Source organism: Mauremys reevesii, linkage group 2 (genome assembly GCF_016161935.1).
Source record: "Mauremys reevesii isolate NIE-2019 linkage group 2, ASM1616193v1, whole genome shotgun sequence".
NCBI lineage: Eukaryota > Metazoa > Chordata > Testudines > Geoemydidae > Mauremys > Mauremys reevesii.
The window spans coordinates 218,613,467-218,634,351 of NC_052624.1; the positions used below are offsets into that span (position 1 = coordinate 218,613,467).

A 20,885-nucleotide genomic window follows, 5' to 3' on the forward strand; every position below is an offset into this window, starting at 1 on the left:
TTATTTTTATATTCTTTATTCCACCAAAACTGCATTGCAGTCTTCCAGTCTTTTATAGTATTTACATTATTTGCAACTCTTTCCATAAGTGCCAGTACAAATGTAACTGATGATCATCCAGAATAGCTATACAAATGTTCCTGAAAGCAAGGTGCATTTCTGGGAATTATTTTCTTATGCGCAATAATATATAATGTATATATATTAACAAAGCTTCAGAATATACAATATCTTCCATGGAAAGTAGAACATCCCACTTACAGCTTATTCAGATTTCAGTTACATAGACTTTTGCATTTCAAGTTAGTGCAAATAATGAAAGTAAGAGCCTGAGCAAAATGGTGTAAATACAATGAAACAAGATAATCAACGGCAAAAACTAGCCAACTCTCTGCATATGATAACATTTAATTAGTATATTATTATTCTTTATATACAATATATTTAAATAATTGGCTTATTTGAGCTATAGGCAACAAATTTACAAATTAAAATAAAATAATGTTTCCTTCACACAAATATGGAATGTCCAACATATGAAAATAAAATGCATCTAGTAACAAAACAATGCTTGTTAAATCAAAAAGATACAAGATGTCTTTTCTATTATCTTGAGGAAGATTTCAAGGCACTTTCTCGGCAAATCAGAGTTCTCTTGTAGTAGAAAGGACTGCAAGAAGAAGAAGCATACCTAGTTTTAGAGCTGTGCAACACTGATGCAGTCCGCTTAATCCAAATCTGTTTACAAATTATAATTTTGTGTGAACTAAAGAAACTTCTAGATTTGAAGAAACCTTTAGATTAACTCTGTGGTGCCGGTGGGTCTTGCCCCCCTGCTGTGCGCACTAATGAGTTTTGCATCTGCAAATCCTGACTAATGGTGTGAGGAGGTTTAAAAGTTAGTGGCGCATGCTGGACCTTTCAAGAAAGTTTCCCATGCATATAGTACAAATGCATTTCTATACATTGGCTTCCATTAAAATCTTTATTAATGCCACTCCCAAGTACCATTGTGTATTACCCATTCTGCAACAAACCACAGTAACTTTAATTAGACAAAACTATAAAGATTGTAATTGCAACCATGTGAGCATCCTTCATATAAACTATGTTTCTAAATGCCTTACAGTGTTGTTATTTTTCTAACCAAGCTAGCAGGTCACCTAGCAGGCAATCTACACATATTGTATCACATCAGTAGACTTCTCCATGGTCCTGAAATGGAAGCAGAGGAAACCTTTGTACATCCCTTCCTGGAACAGTTGGTGTAGTACACCTTTGGAAAAAAAGCTTTGGATTTCCAAAGGAAAACTTGAACCATAATGTACAAATACCATTCCACCCTCTTCTCCCAGGGCACGTAAAGGAGAGGGAAGAACAAGCTTGTGCTCCCCTGTATCACAGTTGCTGTTTTTGGTTAAACAAAATTATCAAGGTCACTTACATCCTAAAATGGGCCTATTTTTATATTAGGAGGTGGAAAGGTACTTAAATATCTAGGTGAGGTTTGGACCCGCTGGGTCCTGCTGTTGGTGCCATGAAGGAACCCAAAAGGGTTCTCTCGGATGTAACACAAGGAGCAGGTCCTACAAGGGAGACAGGAACAATAATAATTTTGGTTCTCTGTCAGCTGCTGCAGGGAGCACTACCTCTGACCTTATTGAGCCAGCAGGAGGGGAAGAATCAATCATGCCAATTAAATCCTCAACTAATGGGGTAAGGAGAAGCACCAGTCCTGCCCACTGCTGCCAAGACAGATGGCGAGGGAGCAAACAAAGACTCTGCCCATTACATGATGGGTAGCAAGTAGGGTAGAGGAAGGTGGGTCTCTTGCCCCCTCCAAGAGAAAAGCCTCAGCTGCTGTAAGATACTAGGGTTGAAAAAGTGGGGGGCACAGAGCAGGCACTCAGGCTCTTATCTCCTCTGCAGGAGGATAGAACATGGGAGAGGAGAGGGAGGCAAGGAAGACTCAGACCATGTTTCTATTGCCTTCCTGTATTACTTTTTTCCTCTAACCTTTACTTTGTTTTTTTAAAAGAAAGCCCAAATGCATGTTAAAGAGAATATGGTGAGTGGGAAGCTGCTCACATTGCCTGCCCTTCCAACCTCCAAATCAGCTCTTCATTTTCTATCCATTTGGCAAGTGAATTAGAACAGCTGGGTCCATAAATCAGGAGCCACTTCTGATCTCCTTACCCTGATTTTAAGGATAAAGCAGAAGGCAGTAAACTTTCTGGGGAATAGGACTTCACTGAGGCTACAGCAAACGTCTTCAGCTCTTCCAGTTGGAAGAACATGTGAAGAGAAAAATGGGAACATAGAACTGTCTGTGGGAATCCTACAGAGTGAGCTGGAGGGGTAAAAAAAAGATGCGGAGGAGGGAAGATGAGGCAGATAAGAGGAAGAAGAGAGAGGGAGAAAAATAAACCAGTGAGACATGGTGTAAGAGTGAGACAAGGAGCAGGAAACAAAAGAAAAATAGAATTGCGTAGAGGGGAAGATAAATATTGTAGAAACACACAGGAAGAAAATAAAAAATAGAGATACACAGAAGAGAGATGTTAAGAAAGACACCTGCTTCGAGTCACAGTGAGGAGACAATGGGCTAGAATCAGTGGTGTGCTGTGGCAGTGGTGCAAAGCATCTCGAGACAGTGATGACTCTGGTTTAAATGAAGAAAATAAAAAATACAGGGATAAAAGAAAGAGCTGTCTCATTTCTTCACTAGAATATTGCTATATTTTTCTAAGCTTCCCCCCCCCCTATTGCTGGGCACCTTGGATCTTCCCATCTTCACTTGGGAATCAAATCAGCAAATCAGCTGCTTTTTATCCTGCTCTTCTTTCCTTGTTCCCTTTCCATTTGAACTGAGGTCTTGATACCAAAAAAAGACACAGTTTCTTAACTCTTAAGGCTATCACTACAGTTTTAAGGGAAAATGTTTTCGGAAATCATACTACCCTGTGTTAACTTCTTTGCAAGCATTATTTGGGTGTAGTAAGAAGGTATTTAAATAAACAAATATCCCAGCTTTTGATATTTATTAGCTATGATAACTCTAGAGTGTTTTTAACAATCAGCATGAAAAGTCTGAACATTCTAAACATCCTTCTGAGAGTCTTTAGGCCTGGTACACTGGGGGACGGGGATCGATCTAAGATACTTAACTTCAGCTCCAAGAATAGTGTATTATGTTTTCTATGCTCCCCTAACACCTCCACTTCCACAAATTCTACCTCCTTCATGTCTGTTCCCAGGGGCAGATTTTGGAGTTATAGATGGCCCTGGATCTGGTGCTAAGGCATAGGACATTTTGCACTGTATCTTTAAGGGATTCTATCCCACTTGAGATCCTCACAGACATCAGGGCAATTGTGAGTTGGAAACCAGACTTTCTGTTTGTTTTTTTCCATGGAGGAGCAAACTCTGCCACATCGAAGGAAGAATCTAGAGGAAATACTATAACGGAACTTCACAGATTCCCTGCCCTCTCCCACCTTTCCAGATTCCTTCTCAGATATTTTTATGGAAGTGGGTCATCTCAGCCATAATTATTTAGTTCCAGAAACATCATATGGAGCCACGAGCTAACGTAAGAATACTACATCAGAGCATGCATAACAGATGCAGGACAAGTCTGTACATTAATGTGCTACCTCCAGTAGGTGAAAAATTCAAAGTGTGGCACAAAAATAGAGCACATTAATAACAAAGCAGCAGGTTATAAACACTACCACATTTCTGTTTGTTTTCTAGATAACAGGTGAAAGGTATCAAGCAAATTACTAGGTCATAAAGTAAGCAAGGATTAGATGAAGAAAAAGGATACTTACACAGCAAATTTTCTAGGGTTGTGTACACAAAGGGCTCATTGCCAACCTTGTTAGTAATCTTGCACACCTTTTGTAATCTATAAAATAAAATCATTCAGAATAACAATAAATAATTGGAATTGCCATGTATTCTGAGTGAACAACATTAATATTCAGAGTGGGAACCAGGTTTATGCGAACTACACAATGAAAAATTTTCTGTTAGAAATACTTGTGCTGGTTGCAAAATTATACCAGTAGCTTATTACAATTTTGCTTTTCATTACACACCTATGATACACGATTGTATTAAAGAAGAGGAAAGATTTTGTCTTTTGCTCCTTACAAAATCTATGTAATATGAAGGATCACATGGCTCTGTGAATTCAAATACTTGTATATAATAAATATACATAACATGCAAGGCCATATATAAACTCCTGTTTTGGCAGGGTTTTGGTGTCTTATGAGTCAGAAGATAGTGAGGTCACATACCAATTAAAGGGATATTATTCAATTCCTATACACTACAGGAAAGAGGAAGTAATTCTATTACAACGAACAAACTTATTATTTATTCTTTACAGGATCAGGCCTGGATTTCTATGTTCCCACTTCTACTCAGCATAAGGATTGGAGAACTAGGGCCTAGTATTACTCAATCAAGTTGGGACTTGGCTGCTCTGTCCTGTTTGAAGGCCAGATTCTGTGAGGTGCTAATGTTCGATGGGACTTGAGCTGTCAACACCTCACAAGAAGTGTTCTCTACTTTGCAGAATGATGTCATATGTCTGGAAGTGTGAGGTTTTGCATGACTAATAGATTTAAATGTTGTAGACAAACAGTGCTATTGATTGCCAGTCAGCTTCCATTTTTCCCCCTTTTAGTACATTATTTATATAAAAAACATTCTTAAACAAAGCTTTCGGACAAGTTTAGCAGCTGGCCTTGAAGTCCTTATTCAGGTAAAAGACCCATTGACTTGAAATGGGAATTTTAGCTCTGTAAGGACTGTAGGACTGGACCTGTAATCTGTCAATAGTAAAAGCAATGGTTCTCTTCTTGCTGAAATTATTTTTATTTGCAAAAACCAATTGAAAATTGGCAGTTGATTGGCTTTCATTCTTTAAGGTGTGTATGTAATTACAGAAAATTATTCTAAAAAATTGGCATTTTATTGCTACAATGTATCCATTCTCCAGAGGCCTGGTTCTCTTCTCACTTACATTAGTCTTATTTAGGAGCATCTCCACAGAAGTTAATGTAATTACACTAGTGTAAAACCAATGAAAGAGAGAGACAAATCAGACCCAGTGTATTTTCCATGGAGTGAGGACTGAGTATAAGGAAAGGTCACGATCAGGCCTAGAATGGCACACATTTAGGCCTGGTTATGTCAGTTATATCAGCATAGCTACACTGGTCAGGGAGTTGAAAATAAAACCATCCCAATTAATGTAGCTATGCCGACATAACCCCCAGTGTAGACACAACTATGTTAACAGAAGAGGCCATCCATCAATACAGCTAACTTCATTTGGGGAGGTGGTGTTCCTGCACCAACAGAACACATGTTTCCGTTGGTGTCAGCTGCATCTACACTACAGAGACATGCTGGCATAGTCTACATAGTGAAGACATGCCCTTAGAAGGCAAAACAAGCATGTTTATAAATGGAAAAAAAACTGCTGTTAGAGCTAAAAATCATTTCATCCGTTACTTACATGCTGGTGTCGAACAGTCCCTTGTGTTGTGATAGAGTCGATGGAAATGCTTGCTACACTCAGCTGAGAATGAGACTGGCCCTGTTTGATAACAAACAGGAGTTAGCGACAAAAGAAAATGTTTGAGTATTTCAATATTTGAGTATTGAGTATAGCCTGTTTGATAGCTGGCTCACGTGTATATAAATCCCCCTGCTCCAACATTCTTCTGGATGAAACACAATCTTCAGAAACAGATCTGTGTATGCCTGAGACATTACAAGTAGAAAAAAGCAAGTCTGTGCCATCCCACAACTGCTAATGTTTTACAGCCTTAATATAATTATGCTTAATCTGTTAATACAATTTAAACAATTACATTGTAATCTGATTATGATGCCACAAGATAACAGAAAGGGAGCTACCTATAAATTGGTGTGGAGGTGGTAGGAAATTTTAATTTCCAAAGTCAATATATTTTTATCATTACATTTTCCCTTATTTCCTTTTTTTTTTCTATTTAACACACTATCTCTTTAGTCACTGTAATGAAGTGCTATCATATGTTCTTTCACTGATATGATCATGGTCTATGTGTCTGGAATGCAGTTCTTTGAAAGTGAAACAGCTCTTTGTGTTGAAGTCCCAGAAATAAGTCCAAAGCCAGGAGTAAAATTTCCAATGAAGTAAAAAATCAAATTGTGTAGCTACCACAGTGCCCACTTAGCTCAATATACAGTAGTCTAATGCAAAAGGAATAAATATTATGTAGTTTATTGTTTGGCTGCTATAATTTTTATCTCTAAAGAAGCAGCATTTTAAACAATAAAGTTCCCAAGTCCAGCAAAGCTAAAGTAATTAGTCTACAACTTCAATTTGCTCTAGATGCTGCATGGAGACTTTTTAATTTTATTTAAGGATTTGTTTTATTAAACTGTTTTAATAAGATAGCAACTTGCAGGACTGGCCACTAAGTGCCTCTTGCAAAGTATTATGCATCCTCAACCGCTCACTATGTTTCAGAGTTAGTCCCAAAGGAAAGTAACTGGTTTGCCTCTGCTATTTTGGATCCATGACATCTTCCTAGCTGTGCTTCCTAGTCTGGGCATACGTTCAGTGTCTTCTGTTTGCATGGCACAAATATGCTGAAACTGAGGAGGACTTCAGCACTTGGCTCAAGAGTTAGAGAAAATGAATCAAAATAGCCCCAAAGTAACTAATAGGCAAGGAAGTCAGATGAGGGTGGTAGGAATACCTGGAAAAATGGTTATCCCCCCCCCCCCACATCCCGCCACACACATGTGAGATGAAACAAAAGTAAAGTCTTTAAAATTGATTGTTATATTAGGGAACATCTGGAGTTTTAAATTAAACCCTTATTTTGTTTAATGTGATTATTGGCCAAGAATCTTACTTACAGTATTTATTCAGCATTTAAACTGAGCATAATCTCCTGGCATATTTGATGTGTAGAATATTTTTCTTAATTTGGAAGCATATGGACTATGAAAAAAATGTTGATTATTTTTCCGCATGCCCTAAAACTAACAATGAATATGTCTGTACAATGGCTCATGTTATTTACGGTGATGCAAACAGGATTATAATTTGGAATAATAGGATGAAATTAAGATATTGAAAATTTAGACTTAAATTCAAGACAAATTTACTGATGGTGAGATCTACTAAAGTTGTGGAATGGTCTTTCAAGGGAAGTGGCCTCATTACTTGAGACCTTTAAAATGTAAATTGGGAACATTACAAAATATACCATAGAGAATAATCCTGGACTATGTGGATAGACTAAGTGTTCTATGGGCTAATCCATCTTTCCCTGTTCATGCAAGGAATTCTTACTGAGGTAAGTAGTCTCACTAATTTCAATGGGACTACTCATATAGAAATGGACTCAAATGATTAAGGGCTTCGGGATCAGGCCTTATTTAGGTCTTTATCCATCGCTAACTTCTGTATTCTGGTCATATGTTCTGTAGTATTCATGGATATTTTTCACTACCATTTTTGACCAATGTACTCTGTTTTAGGTATGATTTCTATTTCATCTAAGTTCTTATACTGTACCCACTTCAGTATTTGAGCAGTTAATGTTAAACAATATGACTAACATCAGTCAAGTAACATTTTCCTTTTTCACCTCCCCAAAAAAGAACTCTTATGAGTATTTTTAGTTCTTATTGTTTTAAAATAAATAAAACGGGTGTGTTAGGCACTGCTACACAGGAAAGCAAAGTCGAAGACTTTTGCTGGTGGTGATTTTATGTGTGTTTGTTTTTGTTTTTTTAATGTGTACTGGACAACGGTAAGGTTTGCAGTCACTCTTAGTTCCTTCAACAGTGAATTCCAAAACTGGGTACTAGAAAATCCTTCTCTCCTCTCACACATGCTTCACTCAAAGTAGACAATTCTACCATTCCTAAGAAGAGTGAAAAGTGAAGGAGATTCCACAGGGTGAGACAATACTTTATGTAACCTGAGCCCCATCATTTAGAGCCTTAAAAATATGGACCAAGACCTTCGATTGGACCCATTGTTCTATGGGAAACTAGTGTCGTACAGGATGATGTGCTGGTTCCAATCTGTATTTCTGAGATGTGCTACTACATTCCACACCATTTGTAATTTTATCAGGGCTCATGTTTTCAAGCCTAGGTACACAGTCTTGCAATAAACCAGTTAGGAAGTAATAATGGTGTGTATGATCAAAGCCATGTCTTTATTGGTTTCTAAGGCCTCAGGTGATAGAGCACATTCTGTGCAGATGCAATTTTGCAAAAATCCACAATCATCAAGAACTCTAGAATTACCCCTAAACTGTGCTTAGCTTGAAGATTTGTGAACATTTGTCCCTGAGTGAAGGAGACAGCACTGAGGTAGCAAGCTCTGTGAAGCATTGCCTTTTGCCTCTAAATATCGGTATGAAATATCCAGTAAAAATATGTTCAAAACCAATTTTTATTTTTAAAGAAATCTCGCAATGATGTAGAAAAAAGTCAGAGGTGAATTTACAGAGGCATACGAAAGAGTTAGAAGGAAAGGCTGAATGGTTAGGGAAGATTGTGCTGAATTTTGCTGTTAATCCATTGGTAGAAGAACTTCAGAATCTGAAGACATTTTAACAGATGGAAATGGATTTCCAGTGAAAAAGGGTGGACTTTGGCATAGAGGAACAGAATAAGATAAAACAAAGTCATTTTATTAAACTAACTCTGAAGGTGATTAAGGAGGCTTGAAATGACTGAAAGCTTAGAGGGTTAAAGAGAAGAGGAAGAGGGGGAGAGAAAGAAAGAGCTTTCTGCTTCTCAGAGTTATTGTTTTATTTACAAATAAAAAATAACTTGATTTGTATGTAACTGTGTTTTGAGTATATGCATTTTAAGTCATTCAGGCCACCCTTCCTTTTTTTTATTTGCTCCTATCTTTGCAAACACTACCCATGATACACCAAGGCAACTCACTTATCATAGAATCATAGAATCATAGAATATCAGGGTTGGAAGGGACCTCAGGAGGTCATCTAGTTTAACCACCTGCTCAAAGTAGGACCAGTTCCCAACTAAACCATCCCAGCCAGGGTTTTGTCAAGCCTGACCTTAAAAACCTCTAAGGAAGGAGATTCCACCACCTCCCTAGGTAACCCGTTCCAGTGCTTCACCACTCTCCTAGTGAAAAGGTTTTTCCTAATATCCAACCTAAACCTCCCCCACTGCAACTTGAGACCATTACTCCTTGTTCTGTCATCTAGTACCACTGAGAACAGTCGAGATCCATCCTCTTTGGAACCCCCTTTCAGGTAGTTGAAAGCAGCTATCAAATCCCCCCTCATTCTTCTCTTCTGCAGACTAAACAATCCCACTTCCCTCAGCCTCTCCTCATAAGTCATGTGCTCCAACTCCCTAATCATTTTTGTTGCCCTCCGCTGGACTCTTTCCAATTTTTCCACACCCTTCTTGTAGTGTGGGGCCCAAAACTGGACACAGTACTCCAGATGAGGCCTCACCAATGTCGAATAGAAGGGAGTGATCACATCCCTCGATCTGCTGGCAATGCCCCTACTTATACAGCCCAAAATGCCATTAGCCTTCTTGGCAACAAGGGCACACTGTTGAATATCCAGCTTCTCATGCACTGTATCCCCTAGGTCCTTTTCTGCAGAAATGCTGCCTAGCCATTCGGTCCCTGGTCTGTAACAGTGAATGGGATTCTTCAGTCCTAAGTGCAGGACTCTGCACTTATCCTTGTTGAACCTCATCAGGTTTCTTTTGGCCCAATACTCTAATTTGTCTAGGTCCCTCTGTATCCTATCCCTACCCTCCAGTGTATCTAACACTCCTCCCAGTTTAGTGTCATCTGCAAACTTGCTGAGAGTGCAGTCCACACCATCCTCCAGATCATTAATGAAGATATTGAACAAAACCAGCCCCAGGACCGACCCTTGGGGCACTCCGCTTGAAACCAGCTGCCAACCAAACATGCAGCCATTGATCACTACCCATTGAGCCCGATGATCTAGCCAGCTTTCTATCCACCTTATAGTCCATTCATCCAGCCCATACTTCTTTAACTTGCTGGCAAGAATACTGTGGGAGACCGTATCAAAAGCTTTGCTAAAGTCAAAGAATAACACATCCACTGTTTTCCCTTCATCCCAGTTATCTCCTCATAGAAGGCAATTAGGTTAGTCAGGCATGACTTGCCCTTGGTGAATCCATGCTGACTGTTCCTGATCACTTTCCTCTCCTCTAAGTGCTTCAGAATTGATTCCTTGAGGACCTGCTCCATGATTTTTCCAAGGACTAAGGTGAGGCTGACTGGCCTGTAGTTCCCTGGATCCTCCTTCTTCCCTTTTTTAAGGATGGACACTACATACGCTTTTTTCCAGTCATCTGGAACCTCCCCCGATCACCATGAATTTTCAAAGATAATGGCCAATGGCTCTGCAATCACATCCACCAACTCTATTAGCACCTTTGGATGCAGCGCATCCGGCCACATGGATTTGTGCTCATCCAGTTTTTCTAAATAGTCCCAAACCACTTCTTTCTCCACACAGGGCTGGTCACCTCCTCCCCATACTGTGCTGCCCAGTGCAGCAGTCTGGGAGATGACCTTGTTCGTGAAGACAGAAAAAGCATTGAGTACATTAGCTTTTTCCACATCCTCTATCAGTAGGTTGCCTCCCTCATTCAGTAAGGGGCCCACACTTTCCTTGACTTTCTTCTTGTTGCTAACATACCTGAAGAAACTCTTCTTCTTACTCTTAACATCTCTTGCTAGCTGCAATTCCAAGTGTGATTTGGCCTTCCTGACTTCACTCCTGCATGCCTGAGCAATATTTTTATACTCCTCCCTGGTCATTTGTCCATTCTTCCACTTCTTGTAAGCTTCTTTTTTGCATTTAAGATCAGCAAGGATTTCACTGTTAAGCCAAGCTGGTCACCTGCCATATTTACTATGCTTTATATACTATCAGGATGGTTTGTTCCTGCAACCTCAATAAGGATTCTTTAAAATACAGCCAGCTTCTCAACATCAGTAGTATCCAGAACAATGCAAGAGACATTGAAAATTAAAGCTGCTGGTAGCAGGCCCTGTCCAGCAGGGGTAAAATTGTAATCTGACTCAACTAAATCTTTCAACAAAGAGGTAGATAGGGGTTTTTAGTTTAAGACTAAGGAAGAATTAGTCTAAGAAGAGTTGGTTATCAGTTGAATGTACATTTTTCTATTCAGCCAAATAAAGCGTAGAACAGCTGGATTCCTTTACACCATGATAGTGGTACTTGGGAACTACAGGACTTTGAATCTCATTGTGTTTCTCTTTGTCTCTTCTCCTACTCTTCCCCCTCCTTTCTCCCATATTCTCAGTCCATCCTGCTGCCCCTCTACCTCCTTCTACCCTTGCAAAGAATCCTCTATATCACCTAGTTGAGTCACCTTCCACTTTGGCTGGAGCTACATCTCATCCCTCTGCTACCTGGGGTCATATCTCCTGCTCCTCCTTACCCTCCAGGAATTCCTCATCTTCTGGTATCCTCTCCAGCCGCCTCTTTGCAGCTCATTCCTGCCCTAAGCTGCATCTTGTTCTCCTCCCCACAGGCCTGGGGCTTCTCTCCAAATTCATTTGGTTGCTGCTATTTCCCATCCAACCTCCTGTTCCTCTCTTTTGTTCCATTTCTCTTGTTCTGAAGTCCACTATGCCCCATAATGTTCACGAGCACTCCTCTACAGGTCTCTCACCATCACCACTCATCTGATATTCTCCTACCCCGTAATTCCTTAATTTGTGGGGGTGGGAGGGAGAGGGAGAGGGAAATGGGAAACAAGAATGAAGGGGACAGAAACATGTTGTTATCAGGCAGTTCTTATTGTTTATATTCAAAGGGTACAGTATCTTCCACTGAGGTTACAGTCTCAAAAGAAATTGCATTCTATAGTACTTATTTTTGCTCTTCGAAATAAACTTTGATATTTACACATCAATCATGGTCATGTGTGTGATTGAACATAAGAAGAACAGAGATTAGAGGCACTTAACTTTTAGGCTGATACGTGACATAGAATTGCCTATAAATAAACTTGGCAGAATTCAATTTTTTTTTTAATTTTGACAGATAATATTGATATTTATTTTAAGCATTTTTTTTAGATTTGTATTGATTAAATGTTCAGTTACATAAAATTATGGTGTGGTCACAATTATGTAATGACTGAAATTCAAAACATTTAAGCTTTATAATCTGTTAAAACACAAATTGTCAACATCACATGTCAAAATTTACACACTTAAATCTTTAAATCAACAAATCATACTTGTTTTTACTACTCATTTGCTAGTTCTTTTGTAATAAACCTAATTCAAAAGTCTAAATCACTGCATTTTGACTCTAACAAGTTCTCAGGTAGCATTTTCTCTATTTTGCCTATTTGCAATTCAATTATCATTGATGGAAATATTTTTGTCATCAGTTTGTGTGTATAGTGAAATTGATGTTTACTAACATTTAATCAATAAAAAGTAAACCTTTCTGAGCCTACCTATCAATAATAAACATAGCCCAGAAACAGCCATAATACTAATGAAGTTGAAAATAAGAACAGTAAGATAGCTCTGACATAACTGGTCAAAGACAGAATAGGGTAAAATTCTTTTCAAAATATTATCAAGAGAAAGCAGATATGATTTACATTCATGTATACCTCATTTTCCTCATATCAGATTGCAAATATATATATTGAATATATATATTGCAGTATATGGATATACTCAGTTCATCAATAGCACTGGCAAGCTGTTCATTTAAATCCAGTGAAATATGGGGACTGAACTTTCTCTTTTGAAAATTCCAGCCTCAATTTCATTTCACAGGTGTTAAATTCAGAACCAGACATTAAGAATATTAGCTATGTAACTAGTTTTTCATGCCTGTTTAGAATATACTCATGTACACGAATTAAAGCAAAGAGTTGTCCTTACCTGTAAAGTGTTTTATGAACTTGTCTTTTAAATTGGAATCTCTTGGAAATATTTCTGAAGAAAAAAAATTATACACATGATACTTTTATTATAATGAACTGAGAATAATGTGCACACAAATATGCTGTACATGCACACAATAACCTCCCATATTAGTAAGCATTCTCAGTTTCATAGATATCATATAGTTTATTAAATTAACTTCAATATTTTTTCCAAATAATGCCAGAAGAGACCATTACAATCTTCTAGTACGACCTCCTGCATAAAACAGGCCATAGAATTTCACCCAGTATAATAATTGGAGATATACCTATCTCCTAAAACTGGAAGGTCATGGAGTCCAGCCCCCCGCCTTCACTAGCAGGACCAAGTACTGATTTTTGCCCCAGATCCCAAAGTGGCCCCTCTCAAGGATTGAACTCACAACCCTGGGTTTAGCAAGTCAATGCCCAAACCACTGAGCTAATTCCTGTATTAATTAAACCCTTATCTTTTGGTAGAGTTAAACCATACTTTTTTAGAAAGACCACACTCTAAACACAGGAATGCTGTGCTATACCGTAAGTACTCAGGTTCCACAGTGACTGGGGCCATATAAAAAACTAGATAGATACAAGCCAAATACAGTATCTTGTTCTTCAGATACCTAGAACTTACGGCTTTGGAGGAAGGGGAAAACACTCCATAATGCACCTAGAACATGATTAAATTCCCATTAAAGTAAATGGAGCTTTCCCCCTGATGTCAGTAGGGGTTAGATCTTGCCCCTTCTCCATTGTGCGTTCCTTATACCTCTACGTCACTCAATTTACATTTTAAATATCATTGTATCAGATAGTAAATACTTGGATCACAAAATGCATGCTAATAAGTAGACAAATTAGGAGTTAACATTATGGACTTGTCACCAAACATGTCTAGGCACTATAAGCTGTTTCTTTCTTGTTTATATAGTGTTAAAGTCTCTGTATTCTTATGCTACTCTCTACCCAGTTCCCATAGACAAACAACAGGAAATGGCTCTACCTGAGTTTTGTTATATTATCAGCAATGAATCCAGATCTGGTCTGAATTAACTCCCTTTCAACTAATGACAGAAAGCAAGTTCCCTTTCATAGATTGGAAGGTGGCAGCAATCTGCCAAAATAAATTGTTAGTGACTCTGGGCAGGGATTTTGGTTTTGGGGTTTTTTTTGGCTGAAGGGGAGCAGAGGTGAGGAGGGACTCTATTTTTAGGTTGTGATTTTCAAAGGAATTTATGTCCCCTAATCCTACTGAATTTCGATGAGACTTAGGCATCTAACTGCCATAGGTGCCTTGGAAAATCCCAGCCTGATCTGACATGGATTTCATTGGTTGGCCAATTCATTTCTCCCTCAGTGCACTGAGGTTATTTTCATGAAATTTCAGGGGGGTTAAAATTACTCTCAGTGAAATGTGAAAAAGGCCTTTACTTTCATTTCACTAGAACAGGGGTTGGCAACTTTTCAGAAGTGGTGTGCCGAATCTTCATTTATTCACTCTAATTTAAGGTTTTGCGTGCCAGTAATACATTTTAATGTTTTTAGAAGCTCTCTTTCTATGTCTATAATATATAACTAAACAATTGTTGTATGTAAAGTAAATAAGGCTTTTAAAATGTTTAAGAAGCTTCATTTAAAATTAAATTAAAATGCAGAGCCCCCCAGACTGGTGGCCAGGACCTGGGCAGTGTGAGTGCCACTGAAAATCAGCTCGCGTGCCGCCTTCGGCACCCGTGCCATAGGTTGCCTACCCCTGCACTAAAATATTCACAGAAAGTGAACACACACATACACACGCCACAAGCACAGCTGAAATTAATTTGTATTAAAAATGTGAATAGTCTCAGGGTTTTTTGGTAGCATTTTCCCAACTGCACCTGCTAACACCAGCAACTCTACCTGAAACTAACTGGTAGCACTAGAGGAGCAACAGTAACTTTTACACTGCAGCAGTTCTCAATTTTAAGGCAGCATGGCCAGACTATGAGGCTAACAATGAGAGTCAGCATGATGGTACTATTGTTAAGAGAGTTAATTCCCATCTTTTTAGTCAAGTCTTCTCGGTTTTAAAAGCGGGCATGTTTTCAAAATTCCCAACACCAAAGATCAACAAATTCCACCAGGATTTAAAGGACCAAAAACCCCACCATATTCCCAAAGGACTTTAAATTAAATTAAATTAAGCCCTTGCTTAATAGACTGTATACGATGGACCCAACAACAGAAGCCAGAAGCAGAATCTTGACAAGGAGTAAGCTTCCAAAAGTTGGTGTAAAATTCCCAAGACAAGATCTCTGGGCTAGTTTAGCCAGGCTTGCAACCAGCTCTTTTTAACAGTTTTAGTAACATTTCACATGATATGCATCACCTTTTAAAGGATGCTCATGTAGCAAGGTAAATACCTTAGATGCATATTCATTTCATGAAGGGGAAACAGCATTGTGTAGTAGAAATGATCTGTATTTGCAAAGTTTTGCTTAAATTACGCTTACTATGGAGCTGCACTGGGCTCAACTAAAGCAGAATAGTATCCTATGGGTGGAAGATGCAAATGGAAATTGTATATGGGTAAGCAGCATATATATTTTACTTTTTGAACATGAAGAGAATGTGGCATAGGGAGGTCAAATACAATCAAAGTACTATTTAAACATCACAAATATATGGGTATAGGATACTAAGCCATTTATGTTCAGATATAGAACATACATGATGCAACATCTTGTGCATAGATTTATAATCTTGCATTTCTCCTTTATATTGATAGGCAAAGTTACAAGTGAATTATGACATGTACTTGTATTATATAAGCAAGAGTTCCATCCCTAGTATAATCCCAATTAATAATCATAAGAAATCTTCTTTACTTAGGGATTTCTTTCTTGGTTCCAGTGGGATCTCTCATCTTAGATGTCTAGTCCCCTTTAGATAATTAAGCACGACAGGGGCAAATCCTGCCCCTCTTTTCCCCCTCCACAGGTGGCGATGGTCATGAAATTACTAAGGCTAGAGTAGTGGTGCTAAAACTGTTCTACAATTGCTCTGATGCCTGGGGCAGGAATGATGGTTTTGTGGTTAAAGTACCAAAAGGGAATTGAGAGCTAGGCTTTTCCTCGGCTCTTCCCCACAGATTTTGTGCATGACTTCGCCTCTGTCTCTCTTCTCATTTTTTGTCTTGTCTAGATACACTGTGAGCTCAGGAGGGCATGAACTGTTTTCTGCTCCATTTGAACTGTGCTTAGCACTATGGGGCCTTGGGCCTTGGTTGGGCTTCTCCGTGCTACTTTAATATAGATAATAAATAACAGTAATAACCATGGTTAAGGTATTGAACTAAGATTCCAGACATTAAAGTCCAATTCCCAGCTCTACCACAGACTTCCTGTGTGACTTGGATAAGTTATTTAATCTTCCTGTGCCTTAGTTTCCTATCTGTAAAATTAACACAGGTACTTTCCTTTTGTGAGAATAAATTGTTTAATGGTTTTGAGGTACCCAGATACCTACTATAGCAATGAGCCACATTAGTAACTAAATGAAGGGATTTTCCTCAAACTTAAAAAAAAAAAAAGCCAGTGAAAAAAATCCACCGCCTATATGCAAGGAAAATTACTGCACACTGGCTGAATCCCCAAAAATATATAAGCATATTAAACAGGAGGTCAGAATGGAAATGTTTTTGCCATCTTAACTATATTTAGCACTTAGCTGATAATTCTTTAAATTTGGAATTATATCCAAAGTGTAAGAACCTCCAATATTTCAGGTTTCAGAGTAGCAGCCGTGTTAGTCTCTAAGGGCTAGTCTACACTTACCAGCCGGGTCGACGCGGTGAGTTCGACTTCTCGGAGTTCGAATTATCGCGTCTAATCTGGACGCGATAGTTCGAACTCCGGAAGCGCCAAGGTCGACTCCGGTACTCCACCACTGCAAAAGGCGGTGGCGGAGTCGACCTTGGAGCCGCGGACTTCGATTCCGCAGCGTCTGGACGGGTGAGTAGTTCGAACTAGGGTACTTCGAATTCAGCTACGCTATTCACGTAGCTGAATTTGCGTACCCTAGTTCGACCCCGCTTCTTAGTGTGGACCAGCCCTAAGGTGCCACAAGTACTCCTGTTCTTTTTCCAATATTTCAGAATATCTACAGTAGGACACAAGATTCTTTAAGCTTTCCAGCACATATTTTTCCTTTTGTATTATACTGTACTCCATTATTCTCTTCCTACAACCAAACAAGTGACTCCATGTTCACTTTCTGCATTCCAAGGTCTGGGTTATAGAATATTACACTGTGCAAGCCTCTAGTGATCATTACTGTACAGCATTTATTTTTGCAAATATTGTGTAAGTAGTCTTAAATAAATTATTATTCAAACAGAAAGCAAGGGGTATTTCACTCTGGTTATATAACCAAACATTTTCATGTAAATCTGTTTTGTTTCATCCTATTTCTCAGGAGAAATGCCTGAGAAGGTGGTTTTTATTTTGTGGTTCTATTGAAGCCAAATTAATTCTATTACTAAGGAATAGTTTGGAGCAGATCCTGCACTAGTGTTTCAGGAGTATTTTTTCTATTAATCTAGTTTAGAGGCACCTAGACTTCGTGTAACTGACTGAGGCAATGACAACTTGTCATGAGCCCAATGGATACACCTACCTTGCTTATAGGAACATATTTTTTATGGATTTTATACAAATTCCCAGAATCATCACTTCTATCTTTGAATCCCTCCATTAAAATATTTAGCATTGTCTCTGCTTACTCCTCTGTGAATGGTAATCTTACAAAAATATAAATTTAAGAATATCTACCTTAAAAATAACCAAATGTTTACAAGCTCTGGATTTATTTCCACATATTTGGACTTCAAAGTCTTTTACAACTATGGTATTTTAAGCGCTATGTAAGCTCTTTTTTGTGTATTTTCCTGGCACCAGTATTGCAGCTAGAGAATGAGAATCTGTCTCTTCTGCTATAAACCTTGATGCTCAGTCATCTCAAATCACATTTTGGCATGTAGGCCATAAATTCAAGCAACATTTTCTCCAAAAGATTATTTCAATTCATGATACTGTTTATTATGTTGTATTTGTTGTTATTGTTTAACTATAAAGAGGGAGGTGTAAAAAAGATTTTGCAAAGCTCTTATCCTTAATTTGGATTGAGCTTGTTTGTTGGTTTAGGAATAAAACTTTAAAATGGCCAAGAAGATATTCTGATTTGAAATATACTATAACATGCTCAAGATTTAAAGGCCCTGGGGCACCAACTGTGGCTGGGAGACCCAGGGCCTTTAAATCAACCAGGGGCTCCCAGCTGAAGAGGTGACTGGGAGCTCCCCGGGGCTCAGGGGCAAATTAAAGGCCCTGGGGCTTCGGCTACCGGGGGGAACCCCGAGCTTTGTGGGGCTGGGGCAGGTATTTAAAGGGCCTAGATCTACTGTCGCTGAGGGGAGCCCCGAGCCCTTTAAATCCCGGATCCAGCCCGGCCCCCGGAGCCGCAGCCAGGATTTAAACGGCTCCGGGCTGCCCGCAGCCGCGGGGAGCTCTGAGCCCTTTAAATTCCAGCTGCGGCTGGGATTCAAAGGGCTCTGGGCTGCCCACAGTGGCGGGGAGCACTGAACCCTTTAAATCTCAGCTGCGGCCGGGATTCAAAGGGCTCTGGGCTGCCCGCAGCCACGGGGAGCTCTGAGCCCTTTAAATCCCGGCCCCTGCCCGGCCGCGGCCAGGATTCAAAGGGCTTTGGGCTGCCCACAGCGGCGGGGAGCTCTGAGCCCTTTAAATCCCAACCGCAGCGGGGATTCAAAGGGCTCTGGGCTGCCCGCAGCAGCGGGGAGCTCTGAGCCCTTTAAATCTCAGCCGCGGCCGGGATTCAAAGCGCTCTAGGCTGCCCGCAGCCGCGGGGAGCTTTGAGCCCTTGGCCCCTGCCCGGCCGCCGGAGCCGCGGCCGGGATTCAAAGGTCTCTGGGCTGCCCGCAGCCCAGAGTCCTTTCAATCCTTGCCATGGAAGCCCATGCAGTCCAGCACAGCGTACTGGCTCTTGCCGGTAGGCCGGACCGGACCGGACCGGCTTACTTTCACCTCTGACAATATCACAGTGTTCACTTTCCTTAATGACAGTTTCTGGCTCTAGTTCACTCTGGGGAATCATGTTGCCCAGGGTCCCACATTTGTAAGTGGCCTGAAATCCTCTTCATGGAGCAAGTGTACATGAAGGCATAGAACTCCCTGAAATATGATGGCTGCTAAATGAAGAAATATTCATCTCAACTGTCTAGTTCAATACTTGTAAATTAATCCATTCGTGTTGCCTCCCAGATCTATTTCAGTCTTTGTTCTATTTTTGAGCTTCTCTCTTTCTTTCTCCAGATACTCACAATCTAAAACCTTGGTGCAACTAATATATGCATAGTTAACTTAGCAGATTTCCTGCCTCTCACCCCAATGCCCACACCCACACACGCACCCACACAGCTAGTATATACATCATTGTTTCCATCAGCCTAAGTGAAATATCTATTTTTGTTTAAGAGGAGGCACTGTGTATATCTTGTGTTAAGAAACATGCACAACTCTCATTGACTGAAGGGTTATTTTGAAGGTTTGGTGTGTGTATTATGTTTTATGGGGGATAAATGGGAAATGATTCGACACTCAGCAGGGATAATGTTACACCCAGAGAAGATCTCCTTCCCATGAGTAGTACAAATCTGTTTGAAATTCAAAATGACAATGCACTGGATTGTAGTGTAATGAAGATTTAAGGAAGTTAACTAATGTTTTATCATTTTCTAAGGGTGGTCTATTACAGGTGACACCACAAGTGAAAATGGATTGGCTGGTTTCATCTTAGTACATGACTCAGAATAAATCAATAATAAAACAAAACAAAACAAAAAGCACTGTCTGCTCAATAGAATATCATGAACTTATATACCATTGCCCTCTACTGAATGGAATATGCCAGTCATGCTCATGCATATCATTCCTCTCTGCTCTTTGAGCTAACTGAGCTGTTAATTTAATTCACCAAGTAAAGGCCACTCCTATAGCTCTCCAAATAAAAGTGTTTGGGGGGATGAAAGCTGTGAGTCAAGTGTAGTGACTAATTCACAATGAAGCATTTGACTAATTTATTTTCCTCTTCTACTTACGCAATGTCTTTGAACACAGCACCAGCTGTATAACAAATCTGTATTCAGTATATTTACTCCAGGTATAGAGAATACTCAAAATGTAAACTGTGATAGTTGGTTGTGATTTGTCAGCCAAGCCACATGGCATTGTTGTTGTTCCCTTATTAGATGAATGCATTTATGTCCTGCCTATTTGTTTATCCACATTTTGCTTCTGCATATACTCAAGCTAGTGAATTCACTTTTTGTGATTTTTTTTCTGAGTAAAATTTTCTGATGTTCATAGAAAGTGAGCATCAAAGGGCATATGAACATGGCCAAGAAAATTCTAATAATGTTGAAGGAAGGACATTTTATACACTATTCTCCCAGCTCTAGTTAGGAGCACTATTACATGAACACACACATGTGCACACACACATGCACATATATAGTACCAGAATGTCTTTATTCAGTAACGAGTCATTAAAAAGCCAAAGACTAGAAAAGTAGGGGCATGATGTGAGTCAGGATTGTAGTGTAATAGTGTATGCAAAGCCTGACAATGCTTTCCTGCACTATGGCTGATTCATGCTAGTAATATCAATCACTCGCTGACATGAGCACTATATATATACATAGGGCAACCAGACAGCAAATGTGAAAAATCGGGACAGAGGGTGAGGGGTAATAGGAGCCTATATAAAAAAAGACCCAAAAACCAGGACTGTCCCTA

The 20,885-nt window shown here is 39.4% G+C and overlaps 1 protein-coding gene across 2 annotated transcripts in view; it reads right to left on the bottom strand.

Moving 5' to 3' along the window:
- Positions 1 to 514: 514 nt before the first annotated feature.
- The window catches only part of ALKAL1 (ALK and LTK ligand 1), a 50,315-nt gene continuing 29,944 nt past the window's right edge, over positions 515 to 20,885 (bottom strand). The window contains exons 2-6 of one of the 2 annotated variants that reach the window (XM_039526869.1): positions 13,010 to 13,063; positions 5,713 to 5,784; positions 5,537 to 5,617; positions 3,834 to 3,910; positions 515 to 670 (exon numbers count right to left, since the gene is read on the bottom strand). In XM_039526869.1, coding sequence (XP_039382803.1) covers positions 3,846 to 3,910; positions 5,537 to 5,617; positions 5,713 to 5,784; positions 13,010 to 13,063 — 272 coding nt within the window. In that variant the 3' untranslated portion in view covers positions 515 to 670; positions 3,834 to 3,845. The remainder of the gene's footprint in view (positions 671 to 3,833; positions 3,911 to 5,536; positions 5,618 to 5,712; positions 5,785 to 13,009; positions 13,064 to 20,885) is intronic. The other variant, XM_039526870.1, reaches the window with a different exon arrangement.